The 18387-nt window shown below is 50.1% G+C and overlaps 1 protein-coding gene across 3 annotated transcripts in view; it reads left to right on the top strand.

Annotated features, from left to right (window-relative positions):
• Positions 1-18387, top strand: part of CYS1 (cystin 1) — a 114125-nt gene that overhangs the window by 30355 nt on the left and 65383 nt on the right. Inside the window, exons 2-3 of one of the 3 annotated variants that reach the window (XR_005213281.1) lie at positions 1923-1975; positions 8848-9236. The exons of 1 other annotated variant lie outside the window; for it this stretch is intronic. Coding sequence is in view for 1 of the 2 variants with exons in the window: in XM_037812675.1 (XP_037668603.1) it covers positions 1923-1975; positions 8848-8953 (159 nt within the window). In the remaining variant the exon portion in view is untranslated. Of the gene's footprint in view, positions 1-1922; positions 1976-8847; positions 11482-18387 lie in introns of those variants that run through there. One more of the 3 variants, XM_037812675.1, reaches the window with a different exon arrangement.

Raw genomic sequence — 18387 nt, 5'->3', positions numbered from 1 at the left:
CAGGAGACCTGCTCGGTCATCACCTCCCCTTAGGCCCCTCTGCTCCCTGACAGTCTCAGCCTCCCCTTGTTTTTGATGACCTTGGCAGTTTTGAGGGCAGGTATCTTGTAGAATGTCCCTAAACGTGGGTTAGCCTGATGATTTTCTCACGGTTAGACTAGGGGTGTGGGTTTTGTGGGGGAAGACACAGAGGCCACGAGCCGCTTTCATCACATCATACCGGGAGCCTGCACGATCAACGTGACTTACCGAGGTGGTGTTTGCTGTAAAGTCACACCCACCTCCTTCCCACACTGTGCTCTTTGGAAACAGGTTGCTGAGCCCCACCTCCTGGAGGGGACAGTCCCTACGTAAATTATTTAGAATTCTTCTGTAAGGGCGCATTGTCTCTTCTCCCATTTGTTTATGCATTTTATTTCATCATTTATTTCTGTAAGGTTGGACACAAGGATATTTACTTTATACTCTGGGTTATAATCCAGTACTATATTATTTATTTTGCCACTAGGATGATTCCAGCTTTGGAGCCCTTTCAGTTGGCCCCTGTGCCTCCTTGTTATGCCATCATCCTTTTGGGGTTTAAGCACTTCCTTACCTTCTGGCACTAGAAGGTGCTCCAGGCCCATCCTTTATGTTCCCTGCCTCTGCCCTGGAATCAGCCATTTCTCCAAGGAGCCCTGGTTCCTTGTACTGTGGAACCGTAGTAGAAACCCCCATACAGGCCCTGGGTTGCTGCTGGGGCGTCACTGCCTCTCGGCCATCTCAGTGGACAGGACGGTAAGCTAGGAAGTGTATGTATACCGTAACCCACATGCGCACATACTGATCACCACTTCTGTATGAATCCGTCTGTCTGCGTATCAAGCTAACCAGGAGTTCATACGGAAGCCTCCAACTCTGATCTAGTACCTGGTTCGTTCTCGCCTTCTCGCTTACCTGTTGTAACTTCCTTCTCCAATAGTGAGAGACCTGGCTTCAGTGCTCTCCCTCCACTTACTCCTCTGGGCAGCCCCCCGGGCACAGGTGCAGCAGTTTCAGAACTGTTAGTCGTACCCCTGGGGAACAGCTTCACCCCCCAGAGCCTGGGGTGTGGGTGTGTCTTTAGCCTCACAGCTTCCAAAGTTACCAGGATCGACACCTGTCTTCACCACCACCTCCAGCGAGGCTGTTGTACGTTTGTAGTACAGTTAAGAGTCTCTTGTCACAGTCTGCACTGCATCCCAGTATTGTCCCCGCCCCCAACCCCCCCGGTAGATTTTTTTTTCATTTGCATGTGTTAAGATTCACTCTTTGTGCACGGCAGCTTGCTTCTAGTAGTGGAAATTATTTGTGTGTATGTGAGCGTGCACGTGTGCATTTTAACTGCCCCGCCCTGGGGAGTCTTTCCCGCTCCTCTCCGGGGGGCAGTTCTTCCCCTCCACTGGGCGCGTGTTCACTGAGCACCTGCCACGTGCAGGCACACAGTGGGGGCCAAACACAGCCCCGGCCTAACAGCACCTCCCGGCCCCTTGCTTGAACACTTCCCGTCTTTACCACTCACACATCACGACTTTGTTTTATATTCTGCCCATTTCACAGGCGGGGGAACTGAGCCTCATCGAGGTGAATGCCCGGGCAGTGCCCACACTGGGGCCAGCACCACGTCATCTCTGAGGGTGAGGGGCAGGGAGGTGCTGTGTCGAGCAGTGGCCCAGGCAGCAGGGAGGCCAGGCCTGGCCCTGCTACTTGCTCCTTGAGTGAGCTCTGTAAAGTCGCCCTCCTCTCCCAGCCTCAATTTCCCCACCAGTGAAACAAATAACCTGGAACTAGACAGTCTGAAAGAGGTTTCCTTGCTTGGACGGAGTGGCCGTCATGAAGCTAGAACATCGTGCTGTCTGCACTGTTAACAACGGCTGATGCCTCTTCCTTTCGTCCTTCTCAAGGTGTCCGTGAAGCAGAGTGCTGCAGGCCACCCAGGGAGCAGCAGTGTCTCTGAGTAAGTACAGGGAAGCCCGTCGCCTGTTCCAGAAGGCCACAGGTTCTCTCTTTGGACTCCAGCTACATCCCCAAAGCTTTTCTGTTTTTCTCCACCTCCTAACTCATTTTCCAGATACTGCCCCCTCTTTAGATAAGGTCCCCAGCCAGGGAAAACTGCAGGAGGCTCTCAATTTCACAGCAGTGTTGACTTTCCTCCTAAAAAAGGTAGTGACCCAGGTCATACCAGGGCATTCCTAACCCTCTCCATTCCCCATCCCACCCTCATTAATTAATTTTAAAAGAATTTAGGTGTTATATGGTGCACAGTGGCTACCTCTGTATAAAAGGCACAGTCCTTGTCGGCCCAGCAGCTGTTGTGGTTGGGGCTTGGTGAAGCCCTGCCTGGCTCTGATCAGACACCCCACACAGTGACATCAGGGATGGGGCCCCAGCTCTCTGCAGGGTTCTGTGGCCTAGGGAGCAGCTGGGCCAGAGGTGGACGCACTGGGATGGCAGGAGAAGGCCTGGCCTCCAGGCTGGCTGAGATGATTTGCAACCCCTGGCCCATCACGTCACCGGAGCTTCCTCAGTGCTAATGTGGCGGTGGTGATGCTGCCTTGCCTCGTTGTGATGATTTGTCAGTGTGATGGGATAATGGGTGCAAGAAGGCCTGAAATTTCTGGTGTAAGGTTTATTTCTGTTATCAGTTCCAAACGCTTTCTTGGCAAGAACCATACTTGTTTCCCTTATTTAAGGAATCTCTGCGGAGGTCCAGGCAGGGTGTGCGACGAGCAGACGGGACAGGGAGGGCTCGGCCTCTTGGGAGACACAGGTGTCGGAGCAGCCCTCCCGCAGACAGGCGGCGGGACTCACAGGGAGATGAGAGAGAGACTCACGGGGGTCTCAGGGCTCAGGGAGGAGCCGATGTTCACGTCTGATTTGCAGGATGGTCAGGAGTTCACTGAGAAGAGGCGGGAAGGAGGGGTCCAGGGAGCAGGGACAGCATAAGCAGGGCATGAAGGGCTGAGACAACTCAACAGATTCAAGAAACTGCAGGCGGGCTGGAGTTCCAGCCCAGGCTCTGTGGAGGGCAGTGGAAAGGGGTGCGTTTGAAAGTGGAGGGTGCACCTGAAGTGTCAAACACGGTTGCTCTTGACAGGAGAAAGCTGTGGTGGCCCTGGGCCCTGGGAACAAGCTGGCAGCAGCGGAAGGAGGAGCATTTTAACAGGAGAGAGCAGCCAGGGGGTCACGTGGAGTCAAAGTTTAGACAGGATCTCTCTCCCCCCTTGCACCATCAGCCTGGGGCACTCACTCCTCCCTCCCCAACCTCTCCTGCTCTGCTTCACACACTTGCCTCACTGGGCTGCTCGAGGCTGTGTGTGTGTGCTGTGCATGTGTGCCCTGTACATGTGTGTGCAGTGTGCATGTGTGTATGCTGTGCGTGTGTGCACTGTACATGTGTGCACATGTGTGTGCACTGTACATGTGTGCACTGTACTTGTGTGTTGTGCATATGTGTGTTAGGACGTGGCACTGTGCCTGGCAGGAGGCCAGGGCCGAAGCCCTCAGCTGGCCAGGGTGACTGTGAGGACTCTGAGCTGAGGGCCTTGCTCTGGTCCTCTCTGTGGGCCTCAGCAAGTCATTGTGGGGGGCAGATGGGGTGCATGGAGGAGGCAGGGCTGCTCTTAGAGCTGCAGACCAGAACTGGGAGTTCAGAATATTTCTCCTTGATTTTAATGATGATTAGCAGTGACTTTATAGTTTGCACCAACCCAGGGAATTTAAGAGGATTAAGTTTTCCCTTGAGCTAATTAGCTATTTTTTGTTGTTGTTCTCTTTTGAATAAATAGACCCCTTTTGCATCCTTTGTACACGCTAAGGTATCCCTTCATGCTTTGCCAGACTACTCCATTCATTCATTCATTCATTCATTTTTTGTTCACTCAATCAGTAGACTTTAATGGAAGCCATCCTGTGTATGGCACTAGACCCTTCAGCTCGGGATGGGGAGAGGGGCTCAGGGCCGTCCCTCAGCCCCTCCCTGCTGCAGCTGTGGGGACAGAGTGAGCGAGTCACAGGGACCAAGCCAGCACTGTGCCGTCTGACCCAGGAGGAAGCTCCAGCTTCAGGGCCGGAGTGTGTAGACAGTCTGGGGCCAAGCAGGCCTTCCCAACGGGCAGGGCTGGCAGCAGGCCCCCACCTCTGGCTCTCAAACGCGGGCTCCCTGGCCTTCTGGGGAGAGCCTACTGGGGGGAGTGGATGGGCAGCCGGGTCTTGAGGAGGAAAGCCCAGCCCTTAGCATCCCCCGCTGCTGCCCCAACCCTCCATGGCTTCTCACTGCACCCCCGTGCGGCATCCAGACCCCCCACAGGCGATCGTCTGTCTCCCTGGGCACACTTGGTCTCGGGCGCTGCCCTCCACCCTTCAGGTCCTTCAGGAAGCCCCTTCCTCTCCCACCTCGCCCACACCCCAGCTCCGCCTACAGAAACCCTTCAGCGCAGCACTGCAGGGCAAAGTGTACTGATGCCTGCAATTTACTTTGAAATGCATCAAAAAATAATCATAATAAGATGAATTGGTAGATAGATACATGGTAAAGAATATAGCAAAATGTTAATTGTTGAATCATACAATTTTCAACTGTTCTGTGTTTGAACTTTTTCATCATAAAATGTGGAAGAAAGCAAGCCCACCAAGCCCAGTACAGACCCCTCTTCCTCAACAGCTGGCCCCGCCCTCCTCTCCTCCTTGTCACTCTGGTCTCTCTCCCTCCTCCATCTGCCTGTCCTTATTGCTGATGTCCTCTTAGTAGAGTTGCCACACGGGACACTTAGGCCTTAATCTTGTCCTTTAACACGAGGCCCCGTGGAGGCCAGGCTGGTGTCTGCTTCATCTCAGATCCCCTGCAGCTCCCAGGCACACAGATAGGACCAGAGCCAGGCCCTCAGCTCAGAGTCCACACGGTCACCCCGGCCAGCTAAGGGCTTCGGCCCTGGCCTTCTGCCAGGCACAGTGCCACATCCTAACACACACAGTGCACACACATGTACAGGGCACACATGCACAGCACACACACATGCACAGTGCACACACATGGACAGCACACACACAGTACAGTGCATACACATGCACAGCACACACATGGACAGCACACATACATGCACAGTGCACACACATGCACACACGCTTGTTGAAGGACCGTTTCCCGGGAGCTGGGGGCCTGCTGGCCTCGGCCCCGAGCCTGACGTCCTCGGTGATGTGCACGTCCTTCCACCCAGGCCCTGGGGGCAGCAGGCGGGGCCAGCGTGCGGGAGGAGTCACCACTGCCCCGAGCTTGAAGGGCAGGGCCAGGATGGCCTGACCCGAGGCCTATGGGATGGGATGGTGGGCGCAGAGGGGCCTGTGCAGGGCCCAGGGGCGGGTGAGGGATTAGACAGGAGGAACAGGTGGACCTGCTGCTGAAATTCACACACAGTCCATCCCGCACATGCTTCTAGGCCTGCATAAGGCAGGCTCGGGCCAGGCCAGGGACACAGCAGACACCCACAGGGAGAGCCACCCTCCCCATGTCCCTTATGAGTCAACTGAGATACAAAATGCGATTTGCCAACAGGCAGAGACCAGTATCGTCCAGACTTAGGAGAGCGGCACACAGCCTCCGGCCCCTTCTTGTCTCATTGAACATGCAGGCTTTGAAGCCCGGTTGTAATTGATTTGTTCTCTCTAGAAAATCATTGCTTTCTTTTCTTGCAGTGATTTCTCTCTCTCTCTTTTTAAATACTTTTTTTTTTAAATTGAGGTATATTCACACACCATAGAAACCATCCAAAGTTTGCAGTCACTGGCTCACAGTAGCATCACATAGTCATACATACATTCCCATGATCAAATTTAAAACATTTTCATTACTCCAGAAAAGAAATGAAAATAAAAGAAAAAACCCTAATCCTCCTATACCCCTTAACTCACCCCCACCCTCGAATTAGCGTGGTACATTTGTTGCTGTTGGTGAAAGAGCATTAAAATATTACTGTTAACTATAGTCCATAGTTTACAATAGGTGCATTTTTCCCCATAAACCCTTCTATTATTAACTCCTTGTAACAGTGTTATACATTTATTGTAGTTCATGAAAGAACTTTTTTATATTTGTAGTTAAGCACAGACATTGTCCACCACAGGATTCACTGTTTTATACATTCCCATGCTTTAACTCCCACTTTCCTTCCAGTGACATAGTGATTCTACACTTCCCCTTTCCACCACACTCACACACCATTCAGCACTGTTAATTATTCTCACAGTGACGTCTCTCTCTTTTTTTAAATTCATGGCTTTAGGAATCCCTGCTGAAGAAAAACTAATAGTGAATTGTAACTTTTTAAAATATGCTTTTTGACTCCCTGAGGAGAGTGAGAACTTTCCAGGAAGTCCATTTAGGATCCTTCTCTCTCTTGGTAGAGAGTTCCTACCACTACCACCCCCACCCCCAGGGAGGGGAAAAGTGCCTGAGACACCCATCTGGCTTCCCGAGCTCCCAGGCCAGGGCACCACCAGGGGCTGCTGGTGAGGCGTTGCCAGGGGGTGCTTGCTGCCCAGCCCTGAGCCCTGCCCTCCGGCCGTGGTCCCCAGCCCTGGGCCCTGCCTCCCTCAGCCCCCCACGCCCCTTGGGGCATCTCTCCCTTACCAGGGAACGAGCAGCCGGGCCACCCTCCTTGGCCAACCCCTCTCTCCTCGCCCCTTCCTTCTCCCCTGTGTCCCAACTACACGGATTGGCAGGGGTCCCTGGCGAGAAAGGACCTGCATGTGGCTGAGCCCAGTGGAACAAGCGAAGTCTGCTGCCAGGGCACCATGTGCCACCACCCCCCGCAGGGCTCTGGCTTTCACCTCCTAGTAGGGCATCTCGGATACTGGAATTCTACTCACATCTCAGGAGGGATGAGGCAGAGCTCAGCTCCAGCACTGGCTTCCTGCCCAGGGGTCCCCAGCCGGGCTTCCTGCCAGACAGCCTGCTTCCAGCCTGACCCGCTGGCCAGGAGGACCGCTTGCAGTGTCTCATCCCTGCTACTTCTCTTCCTGAAAGCATTCAGTGAGAACGAGTCCAGGAAAGAAAGGAATATTGGTTGGGTCTCTCCTGGGTACTTGCAGTGTGATGAGCTCTGAGCTAGAGGTAGGATGACACTGTCTCCTCTCATCCTCAGGACAGCCTTGCAGGGTGGGGTCTACCACTTACAGACAGGTAAACTGAGGCAAGTTAAATGACTTGTCCGAGGCCACCCGGCTGTTAAGTGTCAGAGCCAGGGCTCTAGCTGGCCGCCTTGTGTGTTTGCTTTTTCCACTCTCTCAAGGGCGGAAAGAAACATTTATTGAGCACCTTTGCTAACAGGCAGTATGCTAGGAGTCCTGCACATCTTAATAAAAATGACAGTGAGTGCTGTTTACTGAGCACGTGGTTGGTGCTTCACAAATCTTGATCAGGTGGGTCCCGGAGCCACCAGTGCCATGGGCAAGTGTCGTTTCCTGGGGCTGGGGTGGGGTCTGTCCCAGGATAACTGGAGTCCAACTGGTCGGATCCTCATTCTCCTGTTTTGTCCTTGGTACCTATCAAAGCTGTACACACCATTAGGTAATAAAATCAAGTGGCTACGCCCCAGGGTCCAACTGTGGCCCAGGCTTCTGGGAGAGCCAGACAGAACCCAGGAATGCTGCTGTCTGTGTAGTTCAGCCGCAGGGATCAGACACAGCTCAGAGACCATCTGGCCCAACCCGAGAGTCCACAGATCGGGAAGGAGCCCAGGAAAGGGGAGCAGCTCACCCCAGTTTTGTGATGGATAAGTAGCAGCAGGCCTCAGGGCTCCTTCCCTGCCAGAGCAGCACGTCTCTGGCTGGTGTCCCACACTGTCCACTGTGCAAGCCTGGCCCAGCTCCCCTGCCCCTCTTGGCAGCTGCAGACCTGCATGCCCTTGTCAAAGGCTGCTCACCCAGGCTGGCAGCACCCAGCGTGGCCGAGTCTTCACCCCCTGCTCGGGGCTCCCCAAGGCTCCAACTTGTCGAAGTTTCTGTAGTGGGAGCAAGGCCAGGCTGGTGCATATTTTGAAGGGCAGAGAGGCCCAGGAGGCACACTCGGCACCACCCAGGGCCCACACGGAGTCCAGAAAACCCGGGGAGGGTGGGCAGACAGGGCCCAGGCTGGCGTGCAGTCTATTTCTGGAGCTCAGGCTGCAGGATGGGAAGCCTGCCTCCTTCACTTTCCAGTTTTGCCACCAAATTGGTTGAAGAGCAGACAAGATCACCCAACTCTGTCCTACCACAGCACCTGCCAGTGCAACTCCCCAGAGTGAGCCAGGCACAGGGATTACTTCAAGCAAATGGACCTCATAATGCTCGTACACATTTCAGTAAGGGCTTGTACAGTGTGCCAGAATCCGTGTCACATGCCATCCGTGCTTTATCTTATCTACTCCTCAGAATAAACCTATGAACAAAGTGGTATTATCTCCATTTTACAGAGAGAGAGAAAAAAGATTCTCAGAGAAGTGAGACTTGCCCCAAGGTCACCAAGTCGTAAGCAGCAGAGCTGGGATTCACAGTCCAGGCTCTCCAAACCCAGAACCTGTACTCTTAAACACTGTGCGGACTGGCCTCCTATCAGCGGATAACATAATGGGAAGTGAAGCCGGAGCAGTAGGCAGGGGGCACGTCGTGTCTTACATGTTGAGCTAAGACACTTAGAAGGTGTCCCAAGGGTGTGGGAAACCAGCAAAGGTTTTCCATCTTGGTTTTAGGATGGGTCAGAGGTGCATGAAGGGCCATCGTGGTGGTTGAGGAGAGACGGTGAGTTTGAAGGCGACAGCTGGCCTCCTGACATCACTGCTTGTTTCTCACCTGCAGACCCCCAAGGAGCAGCCACAAGAGGCCTGAGAGCCAGTCAGCCGTCCTGTACGACTACTCAGAAGAGGAGCTGATGGCGAGCATCGAGCGGGAGTACTGCCGCTGAGGCCAGGCGAGCCACAGCGCTGGGAGGACGGTGGCCTTGCAGTCTCCCCCATCAGACCCGTGGCCGCAGCTCCTGGGCCCCTGCGCAGAGCTGACCCCACCCGAGCAGGCCTCAGAGGCCTGGACTTTGCCCAGGGCTCTAGCTGGGACTGAACCACCTCTGAGGTGTAGTAACCTTCTCAGATCCCTATTCAGACACTCCTGAACACGGCCGGCGCCTGGCTGAAATGCTTGCTGCAGAGGGCAGTCAGCTGTGCAGAGCTGGGCCACATGTGCATGGACAGGTAAAGGAAGCAAGGGGAGCTCAGATAATCTGCTCCTCTTGATCACGGGGAGATGCAGTCTATAAGCTTCTCTGGGACCCTTTCCCATCACCCACTCTCCCTGCTGGGGGAGGCTCATTGGGTGAATGTGGACCCAGGGCTGTGGGTCCCAAAGGCATGGGGGCTCTGAGCTGGCACAGGTGAGCACGTCCTGGGACCCAAAGCCTTGCGGCCTCCACTGCGCTTCAGGACCTGTCCTGCTGTGGACGGGGCACCCGGGAGCTGCTCCCTGACTTAAGCTGAAAGGAGTGTGCACCCTGGGGTCTGCCTTCCCTTGAGCAATCTCTCCCAGGGAGGCTGCTTCAGCTCAGTGCTTCTCAGTTTTAACGTGCAAATGAATCGCTCGGGAAGTTGTTAAATGGCAGATTCTGAGATTCTGCCTTTCTAACAAGCTCCCAGGGGGTGCCCAAGCCGCTTCAACCAGACTTTGGGTAGCGAGGACTTAGTCTAAGCTCTAGATCTCTATCTGACACTTCCTTCTGTGGCCACAGCCCCACTGGCCTCCTCCAGCCTCTGGATACCCCAAAGAGCAGGTCCGTTCCTCCGGCAGTGGGGTGTGGGGAGAGGGACGACTGGACCGGGAACCAGAAGACTCAGGTTCTACTCTTGGCTCTTCCCTTGACTTGGGGTGGGCCTAAGACTTTAGTCATGTTCCCCTTCTGGGCCTCAGTTTCGCTCTCTGGAAAATGAGCCCCAATGCTCTTGGAGGCCCGTCCAGCTCCACAACTCTGGGATTTACAATTCCAAGCTTTCTTGACCCAGGAGATCGGGTCTTGATCTCCACTCTTGCCTTCCCACCCCCCTGAGGAGGCGCTCTCCCAGGCCCCACCTTGGAAACGTCTTCACGGCCACCTGCTCTCATTCTCCCTCCATGCAGGCAGCCTGGCTAATGCCCTGTGGGGCCTTTTTTAAAAATGCAATTTTATTGAGATATATTCCCACACCATATAACCCATCCAAAGTATACAATCATGGCTCACAGTATCGTCACATAGTTGTGCCTTCATCGCTACAATTTCAGAACATTTCCATTACTCCAAAAAAAAAATAAAAAGAAAACCCCAAAAATCCCATACTTCTTTTTCCCCTGTATCCTATGGGGCCTTTTTTTGTTCTTCCTCCCTGGGTGGAAGGTAGAAAATCACAGGAAATGGGTGCTCAGGAGCCTTAGAATTTTCCTGGTTCAGGCCCCCAGTTGTCAGATGAGGAAACTGATGTGCCAAGAACACCCCGTGACTCGGTGGCAGGCGGAAAGACCAGCCTCCCTGCTGGAGGGCCTCGCAGGTGGGCGGGCACAGGTGAGCCCGGGCGCAGGTGTGGTTTGCTCTCGGGAAGCCAGCCTGGGAGAGCAGAGCCGGCGTGGACGGCGGCGAGGACGACGGCGTGGAGGAGGCGTGGAGGAGGCGTGGACGGCGGCGAGGAGGCAGGCTGCTCCGGAGCAGCTGCTGTGGGCTTCGGCACAGAAGGAGGCGGGGAAGTGGCGGCAGCTTCTCGTGAAGCCAGAATACGTCTGAGCCGCGTGGAGCCAAGAGTGTTTCGGAAACCAACGAATGGCCAATTGGCAGTATCTCTAGACTCGCAGCCCTGTTGCCATTGTTGACAAATGGCATTTCCACGGATTTTATTAATTGACGGAGGGCGTCTGATCCAGGTTTCAGCAGCTGGGAGAACTTTGACTGTGAGGTCAGAGGATGGAGCAGCGAAGCGTTTAAGCAGAACCTCGCAAAGGGTTGACTCAGAACCTCCCCAGATCTGAGAGCTATTGCTCGTCTAAACAAAAAATGTGTCTTTTGATACAAGGATTAAGACCGTTACTATTTTAATAACACAAATACTTCTTTAAAAAGAAGTGGATTTTTTTGTTTATCAGATGGATCAGGCTTGGAATTTAACAATGTAAGATGTTTACAATTGCACATCATCATTTTGTTAAAATGCAACACATTCAGCCAGTTTCCAAGGGAAAGATGATGCCTCTGCATTTTCCGGTGGAAACCTTGTAAAATCCTTAATGAGATAAATGTGTTTAAAAAAAAAACAACATTCTCAAGGTAGTTACAGTCATTGTCAAAGTGAATGCACTTAAAGTAACAAAATCACAATACTTGTTTTCTGGTCTTTTTTTTCTTTTAATTCCCTGAATTCAGTAAAGTGTCTTCTGAACTGAGGCTAACCAAATAAAGCAGCATGTCCTTGGCCACCGAAAGGCGTCTGCTCAGTCCTCTAGGTGCTTAATCCTGTGAGATGGAGGGTGCTTTGGGAACAGGGGGTGAGTGTGTGTGTGCTGGTCCCAGAAGGGGCTGGAATGGGGCATCTGCTGTGTGCCCACGGCCCAGGGAAGTTCTTGCACTGAGCATGTGCTGAGTACCTGCTGTGTACCAAGCATTGCTTGAGCATTTTCCTGGCTCCCCCATGCTACTTCTGAACCTAAGCCTTCTGCTGTAGAGCTGAGTGTGGGATCTACTCGCAGTCTCAGCAGGAATGTGACTGCCTGTAGAAAGAAAAACATCTCAAAGTAGAGATTGATGGCATATTTCGATGTCTGGAAAGTCTTAAGTAACCACAAATGTGTCTCCTAGTTTCCAAAATATGAGAGTTCCTTTGAGATGCTACAGAGTTCAGGGAATTTAGAAAAGCACATTCATTCCCAGCTTTGAGAAATGTCGTGCCTGTTTTGGGGGGAAAGGAGCAGAGCTGCCCCATTGCCTTCCTCCTGTCACATGCATTCCCAAGCCTCTCCCTGCCGGCCTGCAAGGGTTCCCGGCCCCTCCTGCACCCCCCACTGTTAGCTGTGGCCCTGGGCTCCTCACTGCTGGGAGAGGAGCTTTTCTAAGACAGTCCCCTTTGGTGTCCCAAAGTCTTAGGTTGTCTCCGATTGTCTCTGGGCTGCGTGTCCTGGGCTGTGCTGAAACCAGCAGCACCATGCAGCAGCAAGAAACACGGCAGTAGTGTCTGCTTGGATGCCACAGCTCTGTCCTGGGGCGATTGAAAGAGCCCCCACCCACCCATCTACTGCCCCCGACTCGGAATAAGAGGCTTAAGACAATTCAAGGGGAAGGGGAAGAGGTGCGGAGGGAGATGATGAATTTCCTCCTAATGTGGCAGAAGAGGATTTGAGTGAAAAATTAAAATATGACCTTATTAACACCTCAAGCTAGTGAAGCACAGGTTACAGAAACTTCCTTTTGCGTGTGTGTGTTTAGCTTGTACACAGGTATTTAAAGAAGGGTCACTCCGTGTCAGCCTCTGCATAAGGTGGCTGAGATAAACGAAAGGGGACTAAGGAAGGAGCAGGGGGGTGCCAAGGAAGGAGCAAGTGGATCTGCCTGGGTTCCCCCCGGAAACCCCCATTATTCGGATTTATGCAGATAGTCATACCTGAGGCCCAGGTTGTTCTCACCTGTTCTTGGAAAAGTGGAGTGGAAGCAGCCAGGCTCTCTGAGGAGGTGTGCCCTGCTTCTCTGCAGCGAGAGCCTGGAGACAGTGGGTGCAGTGCTGGGGCCGGCCCCGGGGTGTGGAGTGGGGAGACCCGGAGTGCAGCCTTCACGTCACACCACTCACCAACCGTGTGATCTGGGCACCATCCTAAACCTCCATGAATTTCAGCTCCCTCGGCTGCTAAATGGGTAAAACGTACCTGCTCTGCCTATGTCCCAGGATCAGGTGAGGCCCAGGTGGCAAAGGACCCACTGGGTGTTGTGTGTCCTGCAGTCTCGCAAGTAAGAGGCAGGGGCCTGGCCGCACCACCCAAAGCGCCCACCAGGGCCAGGGAGAGCGTTCTGGAAGAAGCCGTGGGCCCCTTGGCGTAGGTGGGTGAGTCAGTTCTGCAGCCACGGGAGCGAGCCCCCTGCAGAAGGGGGCCGGTGCAGGTGGCCTTGGTCTACCAGGAGGTGGGTCACTAACTTCTCAGGTTCCCTGAGATCACAGATGAGGCTCTGCTATGTTTACCAGCAGGAATTCCTGGATTTTCTGGTGTTCCCCTCCAGACATATTTCTGAGGGTTTCTTGGGGTGTTTACAGGAATTTATCGTCCCTGCTTGGGGAGCTGGAGCTCAATGGCGCCCCCTGGAGGCCAACCTCGGGCCTTCCGGGCCCTGTTGGAACTCGAGGGCTTCAAGGGCCTCTTAGCTGCCAAAGCTAAGGTCCCAAGGTCGGTGTTTTTGGGGGTGGGGGGTGGGGGGGAGCAGTGCACCTTGGTAGAGGTGTCAGCCCTTCTAGTTCTCGCCAGCAGCCATTTTCCCCTCGTGAGCCTGAGCCAGAGTGGGGATGGGTTCCAGGATCTGAGCACACGGAGCCTGTGTCCCATCCAAAATGTCCCATCCCACTGTGTACCCCGCCCTGTGTCGTCTCCGAGAATCCTTATTCTCAGGAGCATGGTGCTGAACTGTTTAGGGTCACCCTTTGAGAGGCTGATAAAAATGATGAACCCTCAGCTTCCAGAAAAACACATGTGCAGTGGAGCCTATGACTGTGCCCTCAGCCTCAGGTGCCCCCACCCCCCTCAGGTTTTGTGTGCCCCCCGGGGGCCCTACGAAGCCCAGGTGAGGGGCCCTGCCTGAGAAGGACCCCCGAGAGCCAAGCCCTGCCTGCTGGCACCCACTGGAGCTCCCCTCCGCTTCCTCTCCTTGCACACCCGATGCCAGGCCATGGGCTGCCGGAGCCTGCGCGGGGACCTCTGTGGGGCGGGAACGAGCTTGACTGCACCCTGGCGAGGGGTGTGTGTGTGCGCTGAGACGCTGCCCCTCAGACTGTCAGGCCAGGTGTGGTTTTGTTTTCCCCTGGGCTGTGGGCGGCTCTGGACTAGCAGGTGTTTGGATGTGGGGAAGGAGTTGATGAAATTCCTCTTGGAGGGCCTCAACCTTCTGGAGGAAAGTGAGGGAGCAGGGATGGTTGAGAGGGTGGTAAAGGTGGGTACTGCCACCGAGGGGCACGGAGAGGGAGCCGAGGGGGACGTGGTGGGCAGCTGGGGGTGACCTGGCTCTCCCTTGAGGAACTGTCCCACCCAACGCAAGGGAAGGGTGGGGACCAGACTGAGAGTGGAAAGGACCCACTTCTCGGGCTGCCTGCCACTCTGAAGCAAACCTTCCTCGCCCCCAGCCCCGGCCTCCATTTCCAGGACCCTGCTGCACTGCAGATCCCCTCTTCACAGTGTCTGCACCCCCTCCAGCCCCCTGGCTCCTTCTGCTCCCTCTGTTAAAAGGCTCTGGTTTGCCACGTTTTAGAAATAAAAAAAAAAAACTTTCCTCTACCCTGCACCCCCTCCAGTCAGTATCCTGCCTTCTCCCTGCAATTCCTTCTCCTTTCCGTTAAATGCACTGAGAGGGAATTCTATTTCAAGGATACATGGGTCTTTCTCCCTGTTCTTTTTTATTATTTTTTTAATAGAAAACACCTTTTTCAAAGTTCAAAAGATTCAAAAGAGTGTACAGTAAAATGTCTCTTTTGTAAAGCTCAGCACCCACATTCCCCTTTCCGGACCAGCTTTCTATATATCCTTACGGAGACAGTTTGTGCAAATGCCAGAAAATGCAGTTATATACTTGCCGCCCTTCTGGGCCCAGAAGTAGCACACTCGTACTTTTTGCACCTTGCTTTGTACATGTAACTCTACATCTTGGAGATTGTTCCAGTTCCCTGTGCAAAGCACGTCCTACTTCTTACGTCTGCATAGTATTCCGTCGTACGTGTCCCCTATTGATGGACATGGAAGTTATTCGTAACTTTTTCCTGTTATAAACAATGAGGCCATGGATAACACTGAACACATACCGTTTTGCACTTTCCTACACCTCTTTTCTTTTAAGGCAGTTTTATTGAGATACATTCACATTCCATACAGTCCATCCAAAGTGTACAAGCAAGGGCTTTTAGTAAGTTTAGTGTATTGTCCATTCATCACCACAATCGATTTTATAACATTTCCATTACTCCAAAAAAAAACCTACCTCTTAACAGTCCCTTCTCAATCTCTCTATCCTTCCCCATCCCTATAACCACTAATCTATTTCTGTCTCTATAGATTTATTTATATTTACATTTTAAAATATATTGAATCATACAGTATGTAGTATTTTCTGTCCTGTTTCACTTAGCATAATGTTTTTGTTTTATGATTTTTAATTAGAGAAGCTATAGGTTTACAGAAACAAAAAAACACATTCCCATATATCCCTATATTGTTGACACTTTACATTAGTGTGGCACCTTTGTTACAATTGATGAAAGAATATTAAAATAGTGCTAACAACTATGGTCCATAAATTTACATTAAGTGTATCTTTTCCCACATGCCACCCTATTATTAACATCTTTTTTGTATTATTATATTATTTTTGTATATTTAAATTGTTAATTTTATATTATTAAATACAATAAATATATTTTGTATTATATATTATTAATACATTTTTATAATTCATGAAAGAACACTCTTGTACTACTAATATTAAACTTGTAATATTAAACTGAGTCCATCGTTCACAACAGGGTTCATTGTGTTACATAGTCCCATGTTTTATCTTCGCACTTCTCTTCTAGTAACATACACAGCCCTAAACTTCCCCTTTCAACCACATTCACATACATACTTCAGTGCTGTTAATTACACTCACAATAATGTGCTACCATCACCACCGTCCATTTCCAAATCTTTGCAATCAACCTAAATAGAAATTCTGTACAAATTAAGCAGTTGCTCCCCGTTCTCTACCCCCATTCTATCCACTGATAATCTATATTCTAGATTCTAACTCTATAAATTTGCTTATTATAATTACTTCATGTCAGTGAGATCATACAATATTTGTCCTTTTGTTTGGCTTGTTTCACTCACCACAACGTCCTCAAGGTTCATCCATGTTGTCACATGTTTCAGGATTTCATTCCTTGTTTTGGCTGAATAATATTCCACTGTATGTGTATAGCACATTTTTTTATCCATTCATCAGTTGATGAACACTTGGGTTGTTTTCATCTTTTGGCGATTGTGAACAATGCTGCTGTGAACATTGGTGTGCAGATATCTGCTCGAGTTCCTGCTTTCAGTTCTTCTGGGTATATACCTAGTAGAGGGATCACCAGATCATATGTTAGTTGTATACTTAGCTTCCTGAGGAACTGCCAAACTGTCTTCCACAGCAGCTCCACCATTTTACATTCCCACCAGCAATGAATGAGTGTTCCTATTTCTCCACATCCTCTCCAACACTTGTAATTTTCTGTTTGTTTTTTTTTAATGGTAGCCATCCTAGTGTGTGTGAAATGATAGTTCATTGTGGTTTTAATTTGCATTTCCCTAATAACTAAGAATGTTGAGCATCTTGTCATGTGCTTTTTAGCCATTTGTGTATCCTCAATGGAGAAATGTTCATTCAAGCCTTTTGCCCATTTTTTAAATTGTGTTGTTTGTCTCTTTATTGTTGAGTTGTAGCATTTCTTTATATATCCTGGATATTAAATCCTGATTGGATATGTGATTTCCAAATATTTTCTCCCATTGAGTAGGCTGTCTTTTCACTTTCTTGACAAAGTCCTTTGAGGCTCAAAAGTTTTTAATTTTGAAGCAGTCCCATTTATCTATTTTTTCTTTCATTGGTTGTGCTTTGGGTTTAAAGACTAAGAAATCATTACCTAACACAAGGTCCTGAAGATGCTTCCCTACATTTTCTTCAAGGAGTTTTATAGTCCCAGCTCTTATATTTAGGTCTTTGATCCCCATTGAGTTAATGTTTGTGTATGATGGGAGATGGGGGTCCTCTTTCATTCTTTACGTGTGGATATCCAGTTCTCCCAGTACCACCTGTTGAAGAAACAATTCTTTCCCAATTGAGTGCCTTGGCAACCTTGTCAGAAATCAATTGCCCATAGGTTTGAGAGTCTATTTCTGAATGCTCATTTTGACTCTATTGGTCAATAGAACTGTTCCTGTGCTGGTACCATTCTGTTTTGACCACTGTAGCTTTGTATATGCTTTAAAGTCAGGAACTGTGAGTCCTCCAACTTTGTTCTTCTTTTTTAAGATGTTTTGGGTTATTTGGGGTCCCTATGCTTCCAAATAAATTTGATAATTGGCTTTTTCATTTCTGCAAATAGGCTGTTGGAATTTTGATTGAGATTGCAGTGAATCTGTAAATCAGTTCAGGTAGAACTGACATCTTGATATTTTTAGTCTTCCAATCCATGAACATGGAATGTCCTTCCATTTATTTAGGTCTTCTTTGATTTCTTTTAGCAATGTTTGGTAGTTTTCTATATACAAGCCCTTTACATCCTTGCTTAAATTTAGTCCTAGATATTTAATTTTTAGATGCTATTTTAAATGGAATTTATTTATTTATTTCCTGCTCAGATTACTCATTACTAATATATTGAAACACTACAGATGTTCATGTGTTGATCTTGTACCCTGCCACATTGCTGAATTCATTTATTAGCTCTGGTAGATTGTTGTAGATTTTTCAGGATGTTCTATATGTAGGATGATGTCATCTGCGAATAGTGAAAATTTTACTTCTTTCTTTCAAATTTGGATGCCTTTTATTTATTTTTCTTGTCTAATTGCTCTGGCTAGAACTTCCAGTACAATGCTGAAGAACAATGGTGACAGTGGGCATCCTTGTCTTTTTTCCAGTCTTGGGGGAAAGCTTTCAGTCTTTGACCATTGAGTGTGATGTTGGCTGTGGGTTTTTCATATATATCCTTCATCATGTTTAGGAAGTTTCCTTCTATTCCTATTTTTCTAAGTGCTTTTATCAAGAAAGGATGCTGAATTTTATCAGATACCTTTTCTGTATCAATTGACATGATCATGTGGTTTTTCTCCCTTTGTTTTGTTGATTTGATGTATTACGTTAATTGATTTTCTTATGTTGAACCATCCTTGCATACCTGGGGTAAAACCTACTTGATCATGGTGTATAATTCTTTTAATACACAGTTGGATTCTATAGGCAAGTACTTTGTTGAGGATTTTTCCATCTATATTCATAAGAGAAATTGGCCTTTAATTTTCTTTTCTTGTAGTGTCTTTATCTGGCTTTGGTATTAGGGTAATATTGGTTTCACAGAATGAGTTAGGTAGTGTTCCCTCCTCTTCAATTTTTTGGAAGAGTTT

The sequence above is a fragment of the Choloepus didactylus genome, chromosome 20 (genome assembly GCF_015220235.1).
Source record: "Choloepus didactylus isolate mChoDid1 chromosome 20, mChoDid1.pri, whole genome shotgun sequence".
NCBI lineage: Eukaryota > Metazoa > Chordata > Mammalia > Pilosa > Megalonychidae > Choloepus > Choloepus didactylus.
This window is presented reverse-complemented; position numbering and strand designations above follow the sequence as displayed.